The following is a 21,587-nucleotide window of genomic DNA, read 5'->3' as shown; positions in this document are numbered from 1 at the left end:
TCACGATAATCAGCGTGCTGTCTTCGTCACGGACGTCATTGCGGTCTGGCACGATGATGTAACAACGATAACCGATCATATTCTACGCTTCTTCAACACCCATGATGCAGTGGTCAGCTGTGTTGTATCTTCCTCGTTCTCCGTGCGACAATACATTAAATATGTGACAAGGCACTAAATATGTGACAAGACATTAAATATGTGACAAGACACTAAATATGTGACAAGGCACTAAATATGTGACAAGACACTAAATATGTGACAAGACACTAAATATGTGACAAGGCACTAAGTATGTGACAAGACACTAAATATGTGACAAGACACTAAATATGTGACAAGGCACTAAATATGTGACAAGACACTAAATATGTGACAAGGCACTAAATATGTGACAAGACACTAAATATGTGACAAGGCACTAAATATGTGACAAGACACTAATTATGTGACAAGGCACTAAAAATGTGACAAGGCACTAAATATGTGACAAGACACTAAATATGTGACACGGCACTAAGTATGTGACAAGACACTAAATATGTGACAAGACACTAAATATGTGACAAGACACTAAATATGTGACAAGACACTAAATATGTGACAAGACACTAAATATGTGACAAGGCACTAAGTATGTGACAAGACACTAAATATGTGACAAGGCACTAAGTATGTGACAAGACACTAAATATGTGACAATACATTAAATATGTGACAAGACACTAAATATGTGACAATACATTAAATATGTGACAAGACACTAAATATGTGACAAGGCACTAAGTATGTGACAAGACACTAAATATGTGACAAGACACTGAATATGTGACAATACATTAAATATGTGACAAGACACTAAATATGTGACAATACATTGAATATGTGACAAGACACTAAATATGTGACAAGGCACTAAGTATGTGACAAGACACTAAATAAGTGACAATACATTAAATATGTGACCAGACACTAAATATGTGACAAGGCACTAAGTATGTGACAAGACACTAAATATGTGACAATACATTAAATATGTGACAAGACACTAAATATGTGACAATACATTAAATATGTGACAAGACACTAAATATGTGACAAGGCAATAAGTATGTGACAAGACACTAAATATTTGACAAGACACTGAATATGTGACAATACATTAAATATTTGACAAGACACTAAATATGTGACAATACATTAAATATGTGACAAGACACTAAATATGTGACAAGGCACTAAGTATGTGACAAGACACTAAATATGTGACAAGACACTAAATATGTGACAAGACACTAAATATGTGACAATACATTAAATATGTGACAAGACACTAAATATGTGACAATACATTAAATATGTGATAAGACACTAAATATGTGACACGGCACTAAGTATGTGACAAGACACTAAATATGTGACAAGGCACTAAATATGTGACAAGACATTAAATATGTGACATTACATTAAATATGTGACAAGACACTAAATATGTGACAAGGCACTAAGTATGTGACAAGACACTAAATATGTGACAATACATTAAATATTTGACAAGACACTAAATATGTGACAAGGCACTAAGTATGTGACAAGACACTAAATATGTGACAAGACACTGAATATGTGACAAGACACTGAATATGTGACAACACTCTCAATATGTGACAAGACACTGAATATGGGACAAGACACTGAATATGTGACAAGGCACTAAGTATGTGACAAGACACTAAATATGTGACAAGGCACTAAGTATGTGACAAGACACTAAATAAGTGACAATACATTAAATATGTGACAAGACACTAAATATGTGACAAGACACTAAGTATGTGACAAGACACTGAATATGTGACAAGACACTGAATATGTGACAAGACACTGAATATGTGACAACACTCTCAATATGTGACAAGACACTGAATATGGGACAAGACACTGAATCTTTGACAACACTCTTAATATGTGACAGGACACTGAATATGTGACAAGACACTAAATATGTGACAACACTCTCAATATGAGACAAGACACTCATAATGGGACAACACTCTCAATATGTGACAAGACACTGAATATGGGACAAGACACTGATATGTACAGTGTTGAATGTGACCTGCACAGCACCGCGTATAACTGTGTCTCCTCTGGACAGTGTTGAATGTGACCTGCACAGCACCGCGTGTAACTTTGTCTCCTCTGGACAGTGTTGAATGTGACCTGCACAGCACCGCGTGTAACTGTGTCTCCTCTGGACAGTGTTGAATGTGACCTGCACAGCACCGCGTGTAACAGTGTCTCCTCTGGACAGTGTTGAATGTGACCTGCACAGCACCGCGTGTAACTGTGTCTCCTCTGGATAGTGTTGAATGTGACCTGCACAGCACCGCGTGTAACTTTGTCTCCTCTGGACAGTGTTGAATGTGACCTCCACAGCACCGCTTGTAACTTTGTCTCCTCTGGAAAGTGTTGAATGTGACCTCCACAGCACCACGTGTAACTTTGTCTCCTCTGGACAGTGTTGAATGTGACCTCCACAGCACCACGTGTAACTTTGTCTCCTCTGGACAGTGTTGAATGTGACCTCCACAGCACCGAGTGTAACTTTGTCTCCTCTGGACAGTGTTGAATGTGACCTCCACAGCACCGAGTGTAACTTTGTCTCCTCTGGAAAGTGTTGAATGTGACCTCCACAGCACCGCGTGTAACTGTGTCTCCTCTGTTACACGCATGTCGACTGCTGTCGTTGTGTTGCATTTGATCCTAATGTCAATCTGTACAATTGTATGTAAGAAACGGACATGGTTATTGTACAACCTATTCCTAATCCCATTCACTATTGTGAATAAAGCATGACTGTTGAATGTGTTGGTTTGGCTGGGCATGTAGGGGTTATTGTTCATGTATACAACTGGGAAATACCTCCTGGGTATCAGTGTTTATACATGACGGTTGTATACTATAACCTACTGAAGGAATAACAAACACATATCTTTAAGTCATTCATCGACGAATATTCACTTAATGATAACTTTGTTATAATATCGTGAATTATTTGACTCTGCGTCTGTATGTGTGAGAGGGGGCTGTTAGCAACACATCGCACTGCCCGTGTGAGACATTTTGTGTGAGACATTCTGCGTATGACATCCCACGGGTGACAGTTAGGACAGTTGACAGGACAGGATATAGCTTGTACCTTGTTGTACGCACACTCACACAGTCATCAAACATGACACGTGTCCATAAACATCGCATAAACAGCGGCCCGTACAACTGTCTACAGTTACTGAGTGGACTCAGTGGGCCTATAGTTTAACATCATGTGTTATTCCTAATTCCTCATTATTGATATCAGCAGGACTATATTTTAATATCATTTGTTATGCCTCATTACTGATCTCAGTAGGACTATAGTTTAACATCATGTGTTATTCCTCATTACTGATCTCAGTAGGACTATAGTTTAACATCATGTGTTATTACTCATTACTGATCTCAGGCGGACTATAGTTTAACATCATGTGTTAATTCTCATTACTGATCTCAGTAGAACTATAGTTTAACATCATGTGTTATTCTTCATTACTGATCTCAGTAGGACTATAGTTTCACATCATGTGTTATTCCTCATTACTGATCCCAGTAGGACCATAGTTTAACATCATGTGTTACTCCTCATTAATGACCTTAGTAGGACTATAGTTTAACATCATGTGTTATTCTTCATTACTGATCTCAGTAGGACTATAGTTTAACATCATGTGTTATTCCTCATTACTGATGTCAGTGGGACTATTGTTTAACATCATGTGTTATTCCTCATTACTGATCTCAGTAGGACTATAGTTTAACATCATGTGTTATTCCTCATTACTGATCTCAGGCGGACTATAGTTTAACATCATGTGTTATTCCTCATTACTGATCTCAGTGGGACTATAGTTTAACATGTTATTCCTCAGTATTTAGCTCAGTGAGACTGTAGTTTCGCGTGTTATTCCTCTGTACTGAACTCAGTGGGACTATAGTTATACATCTTTTTCCTCAGTACTGAGCTCAGTGGGAACACACAACTACACTAATGAAATGTTGTTTTTGTATCCCCTCACCATGTTCCACTATACAGCCACCCCGACAACCGGCACACACACGGCATTGGGCACACCTGTCTGTAATACACCGTTATGCTACACAATACGTGGCACAACAGAGATCTCAGAAGTTGTAATAGGACTTGATCATGGTTCAATCTCAGGCAACACTCCCACGATGCAGGGCGTATGTATTGGCTGAATGGTAAAATCTAATTTTAGACGTTTACACATAAGATATTTTGTGAGAGGGCGAGGCACATGTTATCTTGTTTAGGTTCAGGGCCCGTCACTTCTTCCTACACTCTACTGCTGCAATAAAACGTTGTTAACCACGGACTGATATTCGACTCCCCTTTATTAAGTTAACCCACTCCACAGTTAAAGGAACCTAAAATGTAACCGTGATGGGCTCTGTGAATGTTGCTGTTAAAGGGACAGAATAAACAAAGGATGTCCTTCTACAAGAGGATGTATAGATGCAGGTTTAATTATGTCTTGAAATACGTAGTTGACTACGTTTGGTAAGTTTGAAGTAAACACAATTTCAAATAATAGTGCCATATGTTTGTAGAAAATTCTACCATGACATTGAAGAGTGCCTGATTCTGATTGGTTAACAAGAGGCTTCCTTTTAGATACGGAAACCCCCTTTAAATATAGAGAGTCCTTTCACACAAACAACGTGTGCATGAATACATCGATAGCCTACATATCCATTCATAAAAATGGCTGCCGATCGATCCCCAATTGGAACTGTAAAACATCGATATTTCCTCTATTACACCCTTGGTCGCTAAAGCGCTCGGTTTCAAATTAGAATAAGAGGTATCTACTCTACAGTGGGACTACATCAAATTTCAAACACAGTAGGTTTATCCCCAAATTGAACCCGCATGTATAAAGCCATGCCGTTCGCCATGTGTCTGTGGACATGTACTAGAGATGCACCTGTCTGATATTTGGGAACCTGTCAATGACCATGTAGACAGTAATCACTTCACACAAAATCTGTGTCGCTCTCCCCTCGTATGTATTCACGTGCAGTGACCTATGGTCCTTCTTGGCAGACGCACCATGGTAGGCATTGGTGTAAACGCGATGTTGGACAGTTTCAGATTGACGTATAATCCTACTATGTGAGCATACACCAATACCGACACAATGTGTATGACAGTGTCTGCCGCTCGTACCATGTACACCGTCACTGAACAGATGGACGCACAAACAAAACCCTTCAACAGTGTGAATCTGTTTCAGGCATCACAGCGCAAACCAGTGATGTCAACTTCCTCATCGCCAGCTGCACCGTGGCCATCCTCCTCTTCATCATCTGTATAGTAATGGGAATCATCTTTTACAACTGGTAGGTGTCCCGCTGCCCTAGTAGTTGCTGTGGCATCCATTGTATCCCGGGCGTATGTTCAATTTGTTTGTTTGTTTGTTTTTTGACGCCACAATAAGCAATATTCCTGCTATATGACGGCCTTCGGTAAATAATCGAGTCTGGACCAGACAATCCAATGATCTATATATTGGGCATCGATCCACGCAATTAGGTTACGATGACATGCATCAACCAAGTCAGATAGCCGGACCACCCGATCCTGTTAGTCAAGCAAAGTCGCCTTTTACGACAAGGATGGGTTGCTGAAGACCTGTTCTACCCTGGATGTTCACTGGTCCAGACAGCATGTAAATGAATTTGGCATGATAACACTAAGCATACGAACACAACTCTCTGATGGCCTCACCTGTATATTGCAGTAAGAAGGCGTACTTTACATATATTTAACAATTCCTGTTAATACAGACGAACACGTAGGTGATATTATAAGCAACAATTCACCACGCCATGACCCTGTCAAAAGACCCAGTGCATTGAAACCACCTATATTAATGGTGGAAAACAGAACAAATGCTGGCCAATAGCATCTGTGATTGTTTGAGTTCGCCCCCACTCAATGGTACCTGCCAGGATACACATCCAGTCATCACTACTATCCTGTGTCTCAACTTTACTTTGAATACCAAAATCGCGTGAAAGAAGATTCAATACAGAAGATGTACATGTAGGATATCATATGTTTACACGTTCAGGTTGCCTGTAAAATACTCTTTCTTCTTGGCAGTGGCGCAATTTACAAATCCTTTGGATATGAAAAAATACCAAAGCATGAACTGAAGAGAATCGAAGTGATGAAGAAATTGAGCCGCCATTCGTCCGAGCAATACCTGAGTCCCCAGATCATCACAGACAGAGGTTGGTGTTCCTCCCCGTGTACCTTGCTGGTATATTGACCCGTGTGTTCCTCCCGTGTACCTTGCTGACAAACTGACCCATGTGTTCCTCCCTGTGTACCTTGCTGGTACATTGACCCGCGTGTCCCTCCCTGTGTACCTTGCTGACATATTGACCCATGTGTTCCTCCCCATGCACCTTGCTTTTATATTGACCCGTGTGTTCCTCCCCGTGTACCCAGCTGGCATATTTTAACCGTGTGTTCCTCCCCGTGCATCTTGCTGGTATATTGCCCCATGTGTTTCTCCCAGGCTGACATATTGACCCGTGTATTCCTTCAAGGCTTACATATTGACCCATGTGTTCCTCCCCATACACCTTGCTGACATATTGACCTGTATGCTCCTCCCCGTGTACCTGGCTGACATATTGACCCGTGTGTTCCTCCCCGTGTTCCTTGCTGACATATTGACCCGTGTGTTCCTCCCCGTGTACCTGGCTGACATATTGACCCGTGTGTTCCTCCCCGTGTTCCTTGCTGACATATTGACCCGTGTGTTCCTCCCCGTGTTCCTGGCTGACATATTGACCCGTATGTTCCTCCCCGTGTACCTGGCTGACATATTGACCCGTGTGTTCCTCCCCGTGTACCCGGCTGACATATTGACCCGTGTGTTCCTCCCCGTGTTCCTGGCTGACATATTGACCCGTGTGTTCCTCCCCGTGTACCTGGCTGGCATATTGACCCGTATGTTCCTCCCCGTGTACCTGGCTGACATATTGACCCGTGTGTTCCTCCCCGTGTTCCTGGCTGACATATTGACCCGTATGTTCCTCCCCGTGTACCTGGCTGACATATTGACCCGTGTGTTCCTCCCCGTGTTCCTTGCTGACATATTGACCCGTGTGTTCCTCCCCGTGTTCCTGGCTGACATATTGACCCGTATGTTCCTCCCCGTGTACCTGGCTGACATATTGACCCGTGTGTTCCTCCCCGTGTACCCGGCTGACATATTGACCCGTGTGTTCCTCCCCGTGTTCCTGGCTGACATATTGACCCGTGTGTTCCTCCCCGTGTTCCTGGCTGACATATTGACCCGTGTGTTCCTCCCCGTGTACCTGGCTGACATATTGACCCGTGTGTTCCTCCCCGTGTTCCTGGCTGACATATTGACCCATGTGTTCCTCCCCATACACCTTGCTGACATATTGACCCGTGTGTTCCTCCCCGTGTACCTGGCTGACATATTGACCCGTGTGTTCCTCCCCGTGTACCTGGCTGACATATTGACCCGTGTGTTCCTCCCCGTGTTCCTTGCTGACATATTGACCCGTGTGTTCCTCCCCGTGTACCTGGCTGACATATTGACCCGTGTGTTCCTCCCCGTGTACCCGGCTGACATATTGACCCGTGTGTTCCTCCCCGTGTACCCGGCTGACATATTGACCCGTGTGTTCCTCCCCATACACCTTGCTGACATATTGACCCGTGTGTTCCTCCCCGTGTTCCTGGCTGACATATTGACCCGTGTGTTCCTCCCCGTGTACCTGGCTGACATATTGACCCGTTTGTTCCTCCCCGTGCACCTGGCTGACATATTGACCCGTGTGTTCCTCCCCGTGTTCCTGGCTGACATATTGACCCGTATGTTCCTCCCCGTGTACCTGGCTGACATATTGACCCGTGTGTTCCTCCCCGTGTTCCTTGCTGACATATTGACCCGTGTGTTCCTCCCCGTGCACCTGGCTGACATATTGACCTGTATGCTCCTCCCCGTGTTCCTTGCTGACATATTGACCCGTTTGTTCCTCCCCGTGTACCTGGCTGACATATTGACCTGTATGTTCCTCCCCGTGTTCCTTGCTGACATATTGACCCGTGTGTTCCTCCCCGTGTTCCTTGCTGACATATTGACCTGTATGTTCCTCCCCGTGTACCTGGCTGACATATTGACCTGTATGCTCCTCCCCGTGTTCCTTGCTGACATATTGACCCGTGTGTTCCTCCCCGTGTACCTTGCTGACATATTGACCCGTTTGTTCCTCCCCGTGTACCTGGCTGACATATTGACCCGTGTGTTCCTCCCCGTGTACCTTGCTGGCATATTGACCCGTGTGTTCCTCCCCGTGTACCTGGCTGACATATTGACCCGTGTGTTCCTCCCCGTGTTCCTTGCTGACATATTGACCCGTGTGTTCCTCCCCGTGTACCTGGCTGACATATTGACCCGTTTGTTCCTCCCCGTGTACCTGGCTGACATATTGACCCGTGTGTTCCTCCCCGTGTACCTGGCTGACATATTGACCCGTGTGTTCCTCCCCGTGTACCTGGCTGACATATTGACCCGTATGTTCCTCCCCGTGTTCCTTGCTGACATATTGACCCGTTTGTTCCTCCCCGTGCACCTGGCTGACATATTGACCCGTTTGTTCCTCCCCGTGTACCTTGCTGGCATATTGACCCGTGTGTCCATCTCCGTGTACCAGGCGGATATATGTCAGTTTTTGTCACAATTAACTGTAAGGCCACAGGCCCATAGTACAGAATACATGATAATGTGGAAGCCGTTAAAATGTTACAAGGACTCATTTCTTGATAACATGGCATGATATATATAAAGAGAGAGATTTTGTATAGCCATTTTGCTCACATGTGATATCAAAGCGATAAACTTGTATTTATTTGGTTGGACATTCTATTTTTGTTAATATATTTGTCCTTAAATTAATCGTCGACGACATTTAAAGAATATTGTCTGCATAATCTTAAATATTTTGTTATTTTGTGTGCATGCCAACTACAACCATTAACCTGTGTGAGCTGCATCTTATTTGTGTTAATAGTATTCTGCATCATTAACAGGTGGATATACTGACACGTGTGTTCCTCATTTGTTTTCAATATCTTGTAAATAAATGTTTCTGTGTTGATGCATACTATCTTAGCTACCTGATTCAAATGTGACGTAATCATTGTGTGTTTCACTTTCAGGTTCCTGGATTCAAAGATGGTACGTATTGATACGCCTTGCACTTTCGTTTACTGTCAGGCCAAGCCACTGCGCGGAGTGTTAGCTGAGCTGACAGATAGTGATTTGCCGTACGCTTCTACTCGCACGGATACAAACATAATCCACTGAAAGTCTGGCAAAATAATCAGCAGGGGGTACATAACGCGCATGCGTGACCTGTAGACCCAAGGGAGGGTATGGGCTGGTTTGTTTTCAAAAAGGGCTTTTGTTGCTTGTACGAAACACAAACAAATTTATAAGCAGCACAACCATATAGATGTAAGGTCATTAAATCTATCATTGAATGTATGGAACATCTATGTAAAGCGACCTTCTCTAATGTGTGACGCTGTCGCCTCTTTTAGGGACAGAGGAATCGTGCAACGATATAACCATGGTCTTTTGTTTTACAGGAGTGATGATAACGTAGAAGAGAGGGTAAGAAATCAGACACGTCACTGATGTGTCTCACACTCATCCACGTGCACCTGTAGCTTGTCAAACCTCACCCTCATCCACGTGCACATGTAGCTTGTCAAACCTCACCCTCATCCACGTGCACAAGTAGCTTGTCATAACTCACCCTCATCCACGTGCACCTGTAGCTTGTCAAACCTCACCCTCATCCACGTGCACCTGTGGTTTATCAAACCTCACCCTCATCCACGTGCACCTGTGGTTTATCAAACCTCACCCTTATCCACGTGCATATGTAGCTTGTCAAACCTCACCCTTATCCACGTTCACCTGTAGCTTGTCAAACCTCACCCTTATCCACGTTCACATGTAGCTTGTCATAACTCACCCTCATCCACGTGCACATGTAGCTTGTCAAACCCCACCCTCATCCACGTGCACCTGTAGCTTGTCAAACCTCACCCTTATCCACGTTCACATGTAGCTTGTCATAACTCACCCTCATCCACGTGCACATGTAGCTTGTCATACCTCACCCTCATCCACGTGCACATGTAGCTTGTCATACCTCACCCTCATCCACGTGCACATGTAGCTTGTCATACCTCACCCTCATCCACGTGCACATGTAGCATGTCATACCTCACCCTCATCCACGTGCAACTGTTGTCATACCTCACCCTCATCCACGTGCACATGTAGCTTGTCATACCTCACCCTCATCCACGTGCACATGTCGCTTGTAATACCAAACCCTTGCCCACGTGCACCTGTTGTTATAGCTCACCCTTATCCACGTAACCTGTTGTTATACCTCACCCTCATCCACGTGCACAGGTAGCTTGTCATACCTCACCCTCATCCACGTGCACATATAGCTTTTTATAACTCACCCTCATCCACGTGCACATGTAGCTTGTAATACTTCACCCCATCCACGTGCACATGTAGCATGTCATACCTCACCCTCATCCGCGTGCAACTGTTGTCATACCTCACCCTTATCCACGTGCACATGTAGCTTGTCATACCTCACCCTCATCCACGTGCCCCGGTTGTTATACCTCACCCTCATCCACGTGCACATGTAGCTTGTCATACCTCACCCTCATCCACGTGCATATGTAGCATGACATACCTCACCCTCATCCACGTGCAACTGTTGTCATACCTCACCCTCATCCACGTGCACATATAGCTTGTCATACCTCACCCTCATCCACGTGAAGATGTCGCTTGTAATACCAAACCCTTCGCCCACGTGCACCTGTTGTTATAGCTCACACTCATCCACGTGACCTGTTGTTATACGTCATCCTCATCCACGTGCACAGGTAGCTTCTTATAACATCCTTATCCACGTGCACATGTAGCTTGTCATACCTCACCCTCATCCACGTTCACCTGTTGTTATACCTCACCCATATCCACATGCACATGTAGCATGTCATACCTCACCCTCATCCACGTGCACATGTAGCTTGTCATACTTCACCCTCATCCACGTTCACCTGTTGTTATACCTCACCCATATCCACATGCACATGTAGCATGTCATACCTCACCCATATCCACATGCACATGTAGCTTGTCATACTTCACCCTCATCCACGTTCACCTGTTGTTATACCTCACCCTCATCCACGTGCACATGTAGCATGTCATACCTCACCCTCATCCATGTGCAACTGTTGTTATACCTCACCCTCATCCACGTGCACATGTAGCTTGTTATAACTCACCCTCGTCCACGTGCAACTGTTGTCATACCTCACCCTCATCCACGTGCACATGTAGCTTGTTATACCTCACCCTCATCCACGTGCACATGTAGCTTGTCATACCTCACCCTCATCCACGTGCCCCGGTTGTTATACCTCACCCTCATCCACGTGCACATGTAGCTTGTCATAACTCACCCTCATCCACTTGCACATGTAGCTTGTCATGCCTCACCCTCATCCACGTGCAACTGTTGTCATACCTCATCCTCATCCACGTGCACATGTTGCTTGTCATACCTCACCCTCATCCACGTGCACATGTTGCTTGTAATACCAAACCCTCGCCCACGTGCACCTGTTGTTATAGCTCACCCTTATCCACGTAACCTGTTGTTATACCTCACCCTCATCCACGTGCACAGGTAGCTTGTCATACCTCACCCTCATCCACGTGCACATATAGCTTTTTATAACTCACCCTCATCCACGTGCACATGTTGCTTGTCATACCTCACCCTCATCCACGTGCACATGTTGCTTGTCATACCTCACCCTCATCCACGTGCACATGTCGCTTGTAATACCAAACCCTCGCCCACGTGCACATGTTGTTATAGCTCACACTCATCCACGTGACCTGTTGGTATACCTCACCCTCATCCACGTGCACAGGTAGCTTCTTATAACACCCTTATCCACGTGCACATGTAGCGTGTCATACCTCACCCTCATCCACGTTCACCTGTTGTTATACCTCACCCATATCCACATGCACATGTGGCATGTCATACCTCACCCTCATCCACGTGCACATGTAGCTTGTTATACCTCACCCTCATCCACGTGCACAAGTAGCTTGTAATACTTCACCTCATCCACGTGCACATGTAGCATGTCATACGTCACCCTCATCCACGTGCACTTGTTGTTATACCTCACCCTCATCCACGTGCACATGCAGCTTGTTATAACTCACCCTCATCCACGTGCAACTGTTGTCATACCTCACCCTCATCCACGTGCACATGTAGCTTGTCATACCTCACCCTCATCCAAGTGCACATGTAGCTTGTCATACCTCACCCTCATCCACGTGCACATGTAGCATGTCATAGCTCATCCTCATCCACGTGCACATGTATTTTGTCATACCTCACCCTTATCCACGTGCACATGTAGCTTGTCATACCTCACCCTCATCCACGTTCACATGTAGCCTGTCATACCTCACCCTCATCCACGTGCACATGTAGCTTGTCATACCTCACCCTCATCCACGTGCCCCGTTTGTTATACCTCACCCTCATCCACGTGCACATGTAGCATGTCATACCTCACCCTTATCCACGTGCACATGTACCTTGTCATACCTCACCCTCATCCACATGCACATGTAGCTTGTCATACCTCACCCTCATCCACGTGCACATGTAGCTTGTGATACCTCACCCTTATCCACGTGCACATGTAGCTTGTCATACCTCACCCTTATCCACGTGCACATGTAGCTTGTCATACCTCACCCTCATCCACGTTCACATGTAGATTGTCATACCTCACCCTCATCCACGTGCACATGTAGCTTGTCATAACTCACCCTCATCCACATGCACATGTAGCTTGTCATAACTCACCCTTATCCACGTGCACTTGTTGTTATACCTCACCCTCATCCACGTGCACATGTAGCTTGTTATAACTCACCCTCATCCACGTGCACATGTAGCATGTCATACCTCACCCTTATCCACGTGCACATGTAGCATGTCATACCTCACCCTCATCCACGTGCACATGTAGCTTGTTATAACTCACCCTCATCCACGTGCATATGTAGCTTGTCATACCTCACCCTCATCCACGTGCACATGTAGCATGTCATACCTCACCCTCATCCACGTGCACATGTAGCATGTCATACCTCACCCTCATCCACGTGCACATGTAGCTTGTTATAACTCACCCTCATCCACGTCCACATGTAGCATGTCATACCTCACCCTTATCCACGTGCACATGTAGCATGTCATACCTCACCCTCATCCACGTGCACATGTAGCTTGTTATAACTCACCCTCATCCACGTGCATATGTAGCTTGTCATACCTCACCCTCATCCACGTGCACATGTAGCATGTCATACCTCACCCTCATCCACGTGCACATGTAGCATGTCATACCTCACCCTCATCCACGTGCACATGTAGCTTGTTATAACTCACCCTCATCCACGTGCATATGTAGCTTGTAATACTTCACCCTCATCCACGTGCACATGTAGCATGTCATACCTCACCCTCATCCACGTGCACATGTAGCTTGTTATAACTCACCCTCATCCACGTGCATATGTAGCTTGTAATACTTCACCCTCTTCCACGTGCACACGTAGCATGTCATACCTCACCCTCATCCACGTGCACATGTAGCTTGTTATAACTCACCCTCATCCACGTGCATATGTAGCTTGTAATACTTCACCTCATCCACGTGCACATGTACATGTAGCTTGTAATACAAAACCCTCGCCCACGTGCACCTGTTGTTATACCTCACCCTCATCCACGTGCACATGTATCTTGCCATACCTCACCCTTATCCACGTGCACCTGTTGTTATACCTCACCCTTATCCACGTGCACATGTAGCTTGTAATACCTCACCCTTATCCACGTGCACGTGTAGCTTGTAATACAAAACCCTCGCCCACGTGCACCTCTTGTTATACCTCACCCTCATCCACGTGCACCTGTATCTTGCCATACCTCACCCTTATCCACGTGCACATGTAGCTTGTAATACCAAACATTCATCCATGCGACCTGTTGTTATAGCTCACACTCATCCACGTGACCTGTTGTTATACCTCACCCTCATCCACGTGCACCTGTATCTTGCCATACCTCACCCTTATCCACGTGCACCTGTTGTTATACCTCACCCTTATCCACGTGCACATGTAGCTTGTAATACCTCACCCTTATCCACGTGCAACTGTTGTCATACCTCACCCTCATCCACGTGCACATGTAGCTTGTAATACCTCACCCTTATCCACGTGCACCTGTTGTTATACCTCACCCTTATCCACGTGCACATGTAGCTTGTAATACCAAACCTTCATCCATGTGACCTGTTGTTATAGCTCACACTCATCCACGTGACCTGTTGTTATAGCTCACCGTCATCCTTGTGCACATGTAGCCTGTATTCCCTCACCCTAAACCCGCGTCCACTTGATGACGTCGTCATCCCTACTACAATTACTTTCGCGGAATTGAGGGAGGCTAACTCAAGGGAGGTAATTCTGATAAGTTTGCGAACACTGGATCCCGAGTTTTAGAGGTGTTTTCAAAATCTACACATTCCTCTTCCTTACGGAAACCTTTGAGGGCCATTTGTTTTTTTTATTTGTTTCTTGAAATTGCAAGATACTAACTTGAAAGTTAAATATGTTTGAATTTCAAAAAACTTCGTTGAAATTTCAAGATAATGACATCAACATAACATTTTAAAATTTCAACTTGATATCTTGAAAATTCAAGAAAAAAAACGCTAATGGCCCTAAAAGGCTTCCGTTCTTTCTATAAAAGGTCACAGACAAAAATGCGTCTACTTACTGAACCGACAGTTGATGGATTCAATCGCTTCTCAGTTGTTACAGAAACAGCGGTGAGGGACATAAGTTATCTGACTGTCTACAGTCATAACAAACTACTTCCCTTTTCATTCGTTGTGAATACATGGAACCAACTCTTATAAAGTCAACGTTGAGTTCCATGAAGACATGATTACATAACTAACACCATAACGATAATGCAGTGTTTACATGGCACGTGATATGTCATTCACAGATGGCTGGACCCGTGAAGATCCGATGTAGAATAGGTCTTCAGCAACCCATGCTTGCCCTGAAAGGCGACTATGCTTTTTTTTTATAAGAGGCGACTAACAGAATGGGGCGGTCAGGCTCGCTGACCTGGCTGATGCATGTCATCGTATCCCAATTGCGTGGATCGATGCCCATGATATCAATCACTGGATTGTCTGGTCCAGATTCGATTATGTACAGACCGCCGTCATATAGCTGGAATATTGCTGAGTGCGGCGTTAAACAACAAACAAACAAAACAGATGGCTGACTGTTGAGGTGTGCACGTGCAGAGAGGTCTGTTATGATGCAAGGGTCATTGACCTACAAGTGTCGTTTTCAAATAGAATTTAAATTAAGTACAATGCACAGATTGAAGCACGTGTGTAGTGATGGATCTCCCTCTGTTGTGGGCAGGATGCGGTGATGCAGCTGGGACCTGAAGCTCCGGAGCCTGAATACCGGATCGAGACGACACTGGAGGACAGCGTCACCGATATCGACGTCCACGAAGGCCTTTACGCCAGCGTTAACAAGTCCGGCATCGTACGACAGTCGTCGTCCAGTGGAAATGAAGCTGCCACCGGCAGCGCCGTCCTGAAAGACTGCACGGCACTGCTGTGACCCGGAGCCGACCAGGGTAGGAGTGTTGTAGAGTCACCTGTCACTGTTGGGTGTGACAAGACTAAGCAATGAGGTCACTCAGTCAGGGAATGTAGGAGGGACGCTGGGTTAATATAAAATAAGTTAAAAAAAACAACAATTTTTGTCATGGTCATGGCGATGTTTAAACAGAACCGTTTTTTATGTCCCCTTTACCATTCGTTATCTGGCTGTAGAAACACAGAGGAAGCTGGCCATTACTACAAAACAGACCTAACTTTTCACAGCCCTTAAATAGGTCAGATATTGAAATGGTATTTCACACAGTCCTTGATCTTGTCACTGAAATAGTTTAGAGAGGCCCAGACGATACACACAAACCGCCCGTACAATCTCCAGATACGTGCGTAGCTTCACGTTGACAGATGCGGCTTTACATGACAACGGTGCAATCCGTTTACACCTATAAATGCTGTGTTTAGCTGTATTCATGCAATAGAAGACCAGTTGTCGGACTGTTAAGAAGTGTATGTCATTCCCCGAGGAACTGTATGTTGTTAGCGGGCTTTCTTCAACACAGTACGCAGGCGCACTGACAATGTAAATCGCATTGTGTGGAGGGTCTCAGCGCTCATCAAACAAAACTGACCCGGGCTTGTTTTTTTTTTAATCTTGGTGTCTGAACGAAACAAGATAACGTGGCTCGGGCTTATAAACCTACTGCTACCTTTGTCTGTTGTATTGCAGGTCCTTTGTTTCTATCCTGAAAAACCTCACGGGAGGTTTTATATATTCCTAATAAAACCTCATTCCGGGTATGAGGTTTCATTTTTTACCAGTAAGACCTGGTATGAGTTTGTTTGTGTTTCACGTTTTGCTTGTAAGACCTGATGATTTGAGTAGCAGATATAATTTGGACTTCGTTTTTAAAACGTCCATTTTTCTAATCTCGAAGACATTTAATGAAAGTTTTTCATAATGGGTGACGATTATAGAGCCTGCAACCTCACATATAATGTTAAGTTTTATACCCCGCTGTTTTCCCACTGAACTGCTGGGGCAGATGATGAGAGAATGTTCAATTTTAGATATCATGACTTAGCTTTGTCAGTGCTGCACGTGTTCTTTCTCTCGCACGCGTTGATCGCATTCCTTTTATACCGCGACACACAGTATTATTTCACTAAAAGATATATCGATGTTTTCTTATATTTTCTGGTATTTATCGCATTTAGACGGTTTATAAGTGAGATAAAGCACTTTTCCTCGGTTATGGTCGAGACAGTGAGACCTCGACAGTCGGGTATCGGCAATGTAAGACCTCGGAACTTCGCATCCTGACTGATGGCGATCAGTAGTATTGTTGCCGTAGTGTTTCTCTGGCATTAAGTAGTAGGACTGACCTTATCAGCGGATGGCCCGTCCCGTGATTAACAGCCACTCTCTCTGTCGTTAATTTGTTGAACCCAGGAACTCAAATGTTGGAGCTAAGGAATCAATTTCTTTAACAATTTTATTTTCGTTTCAGCTTGCGGTCATTGTCACAATGTCACGTGCATCATTAGCCAACCATCGTGGAAGAAACATATCACCTGACCCCCACCGGCCAGCCTTTACTGTACCGCTGACGTCACTTTGTCACCGGCTGCTAGGAAAGTACTGGATCCTACCCGATATGTGCTGACGGGTGGAGCTTAGTTTTCTGGAAATATTTTCAAAGTTTTTTCTTCCATAGCTTATACATATGTACATATGGTTGCCATATACATGCGGGATAGCGTACTCTTTGATTGCCATGGTGGTTCGTAGATACGTTACATATTCTCTGACTATAATCATGTTTACATATGAATATTGATGCATGTACGACGGACGTCACACAGTGCCAAATAGATAACTGTACCGTCAATGTAGAACGTCATCTCTCCTGACTATACATGGTAGTCCTTCGTCTGTAGGTGAGCAGTTTGTGCCAATCTATCGATAATGGCTTCTATTTGAACAGCATTACGCGTAACCTAAAACAAGAACGGTTCTCTGTTGTTTTCTCAGTTCAACGCCAGACGGTATCCTCACAAAGGTGTTGAGGTGGCTGTTCTGGGGGTGGGGATGGGGTTCGGGGGTGGGGGAAGGTTGGGGTGGCCACGAGCCTTGGACTACTACGTCACAGCACTACATGCGCGTGGTCACGTCACGCTGTTTCCACATACGCAATACAGCAATAGAGTCAGTGACACATTTTGTATTTTGTTTTAGATAAGAATGTATAATATATTTCCCTGACGACCACGTCGGTTTATCCTGTTGATAGGTCAGTGAATATGTTTGTTTTGCTGACGCTGAACGTATCAACAGGTCAAAACAGTATTCGTCGTATGTGATAAGATGCTGCATTCTGTCCGGATGCCTGTCTGAGAAGGAGACATGACGTGTGTGACTACATCGGACAGATCCTCTACTGCAGCGAGGGACACGGCTGTAATAACAATACGTATTGCTTGCAACAGTCTCTACCGTTTGTGAACAATCCATATGGACATTTTTAACAGATTGTGTACATTTTGTGTACGGATTGTAAACAGTTTGTGAATGGATTGTAAACAGTTTATGTACGGATTGTACAGTGTGTGTACGGATTGTACAGTTTGTGTACGGATTGTACAGTTTGTGTACGGATTGTAATCAGTTTGCGTACGGATTGTAAACAGTTTGTGTACGGATTGTGAAGAGTTTGTGTACGGATTGTACAGTTTGTGTACGAATTGTAAACAGTTTGGGTACGAATTGTACAGTTTGTGTACGGATTGTAAACAGTGTGTGTACGGATTGTACAGTTTGTGTACGGATTGTACAGTTTGTGTACGGACTGTAGAGTGTGTATACGGATTGTAAACAGTTTGTGTACGGATTGTACAGTTTGTGTACGGATTGTAAACAGTTTGTGTACGGATTGTGAACAGTTTGTGTACGGATTGTACAGTTTGTGTACGGATTGTAAACAGTTTTGGTACGAATTGTACAGTTTGTGTACGGATTGTTAACAGTTTGTGTACGGATTGTACAGTTTGTGTACGGATTGTAAACAGTTTGTGTACGAATTGTACAGTTTGTGTACGGATTGTACAGTTTGTGTACGGATTGTACAGTTTGTGTACGGACTGTAGAGTGTGTGTACGGATTGTAAACAGTTTGTGTACGGATTGTAAACAGTTTATGTATGATTGTAAACATTTTTTTGTACGGATTGTGTAGAGACAGTCTACTGTTATATTGGGATTACGTTCAGTGTGTGTACATTAATGGAAATATTACTTCCCTCGCTATGGTACCCACTTTCCATCCAAACATGGCGACTCTCTACATTTCATGCGATGTTGATTTTTGTACGTTTCGAAAACATTTATGTATATATCATTTTCAAATAAACTATGCAATTCTTTGAGTGCAAGTGTCTATTTGATTAGTTCCTGAAACTATAAGCCTTAAAGCGTATTTTGTTATTACTAACCAGTCGCAGATGAAGGCGTAGCTAGCCACACGTAGATGAAGGCGTAGCTAGCCACTCGTAGATGAAGGCGTAGCTAAAGAGTCGTAGATGTAGGCGTGGCTAACCAGTCGCAGATGAAGGCGTAGCTAGCCAGTCGTAGATGAAGGCGTAGCTAACCAGTCGTAGATGAAGGCGTAACTAACAAGTTGCAGATGAAGGCGTGGCTAGCCAGTCGTAGATGACGGGGTAGCTAACCAGTCGTAGATGAAGGCGTGACTAATCAGTCGTATATGAAGGCGTGACTAATCAGTCATAGATGAAGGCGTAGCTAACCAGTCGTAGACGAAGGCATGGTTAACAAGTCATAGATGAGGGCGTGGCTAAGAAGTCGTAGATGATGGCGTAGCTAACCCGTCGTAGATGACGGCGTAGCGAACCAGTCGTAGGTGACGGCGTAGCTAAAGAATCAAAGATGAAGGCGTTACTAACAAGTCGTAGATGATAGCTTAGCTAACCAGTCGTAGATGACGGCGTAGCTAAAGAGTCGTAGATGAGGGTGGGGCTTACCAGTCGTAGATGACGGTGTGGCTAACCAGTCGTAGACGAAGGCGTGATTACCCTGTCCAAGATACCTGCGGCACATGACACCAGTCTGTTACATGTTTTTATTTCCTCTATATATCAATACACCAGTCTGCTACATGTATGTATCTCCTCTATACATCCAGACACAAGTCTGCTACATGTATGTATCTCCTCTATAAATCCGGACACCAGTCTGCTACATGCTTGTATCTCCTCTATACACCCAGACAACAGTCTGCTACATGTATGTATCTCCTCTATACATCCAGACGCCAGTCTGCTACATGTATGTATCTCCTCTATACATCCAGACACCAGTCTGCTACATGTATGTATCTCCTCTATATGTCAATACACCAGTCTGCTACATGTATGGATCTCCTCTATACATCCAGACGCCAGTCTGCTACATGTATGTATCTCCTCTATACATCCAGACACCAGTCTGCTACATGTATGTATCTCCTCTATATGTCAATACACCAGTCTGCTACATGTATGTATCTCCTCTATACATCCAGACGCCAGTCTGCTACATGTATGTATCTCCTCTATACATCCAGACACCAGTCTGCTACATGTATGTATCTCCTCTATATGTCAATACACCAGTCTGCTACATGTATGGATCTCCTCTATACATCCAGACGCCAGTCTGCTACATGTATGTATCTCCTCTATACATCCAGACACCAGTCTGCTACATGTATGTATCTCCTCTATATGTCAATACACCAGTCTGCTACATGTATGTATCTCCTCTATACATCCAGACACCAGTCTGCTACATGTATGTATCTCCTCTATACATCCAGACGCCAGTCTGCTACATGTATGTATCTCCTCTATACATCCAGACGCCAGTCTGCTACATGTATGTATCACCTATATACATCCAAACACCAGTCTGCTACATGTATGTATCTCCTCTATACATCCAGACACCAGTCTGCTACATGTATGTATCTCCTCTATATGTCAATACACCAGTCTGCTACATGTATTTATTACTTGCCCGTTAAAGAGATCACTCGTTTAATAAACATACAGCTGTACTACACATTGTGTAATACAAAAAACGCGTGCTTATGTACGCTCACGTTTCACGAACAAATATTGAAAGCTCTCAACATCCATTGGCTCATTCAACGACATTGCATATGGAGTTGATAGATCACTGAGAGGAGCTTATAGTCCAAGAGATAGCATGGAATTTATTTACCTCAGAGGTCCAAAAGGTTTGAAATGTAGATCATGAAGAAGATTAAGTATATTTTCGAGAAATCAATTTCTTACAAATTGTATCTTTACCATTTCCTCACAGTATGCCATTAAAGGCATGACTCAGCAAATTTTGTTAGCGCACATGTGATTAAGGAAAATGCGAAAAGTTTAATAAAAATTGAAAATGACTAAAGTTATTTGGGTATTGAAGTGAAGGTATGAGCATATACTTTATAAGAGAACACAATATTGCACCCACTATATCAAAATGTCTTATCTGTGATAGGAAATATCATAATATTTATGATTTTGTTTGCAAAGTACCA

At 44.1% G+C, this 21,587-nt stretch overlaps 1 protein-coding gene across 1 annotated transcript in view; it reads left to right on the top strand.

The window, feature by feature from the left end:
- The window catches only part of LOC139469386 (uncharacterized), a 29,022-nt gene extending 10,955 nt beyond the window's left edge, over positions 1–18,067 (top strand). The window contains exons 2-7 of the mRNA XM_071251549.1: positions 5,358–5,463; positions 6,230–6,360; positions 9,332–9,350; positions 9,764–9,788; positions 15,780–16,002; positions 17,494–18,067. Coding sequence (XP_071107650.1) covers positions 5,358–5,463; positions 6,230–6,360; positions 9,332–9,350; positions 9,764–9,788; positions 15,780–15,986 — 488 coding nt within the window. The 3' untranslated portion in view covers positions 15,987–16,002; positions 17,494–18,067. The remainder of the gene's footprint in view (positions 1–5,357; positions 5,464–6,229; positions 6,361–9,331; positions 9,351–9,763; positions 9,789–15,779; positions 16,003–17,493) is intronic.
- The last annotated feature ends 3,520 nt before the right edge of the window (positions 18,068–21,587 follow it).

The sequence above is a fragment of the Haliotis cracherodii genome, unplaced genomic scaffold, assembly GCF_022045235.1.
Source record: "Haliotis cracherodii isolate W230 unplaced genomic scaffold, xgHalCrac1.p SCAF_2, whole genome shotgun sequence".
In the NCBI taxonomy this organism is placed as follows: Eukaryota; Metazoa; Mollusca; class Gastropoda; order Lepetellida; family Haliotidae; genus Haliotis; species Haliotis cracherodii.
Note: the sequence above shows the minus strand (reverse complement) of the source record. Positions and strands in the feature narration are given on the sequence as shown.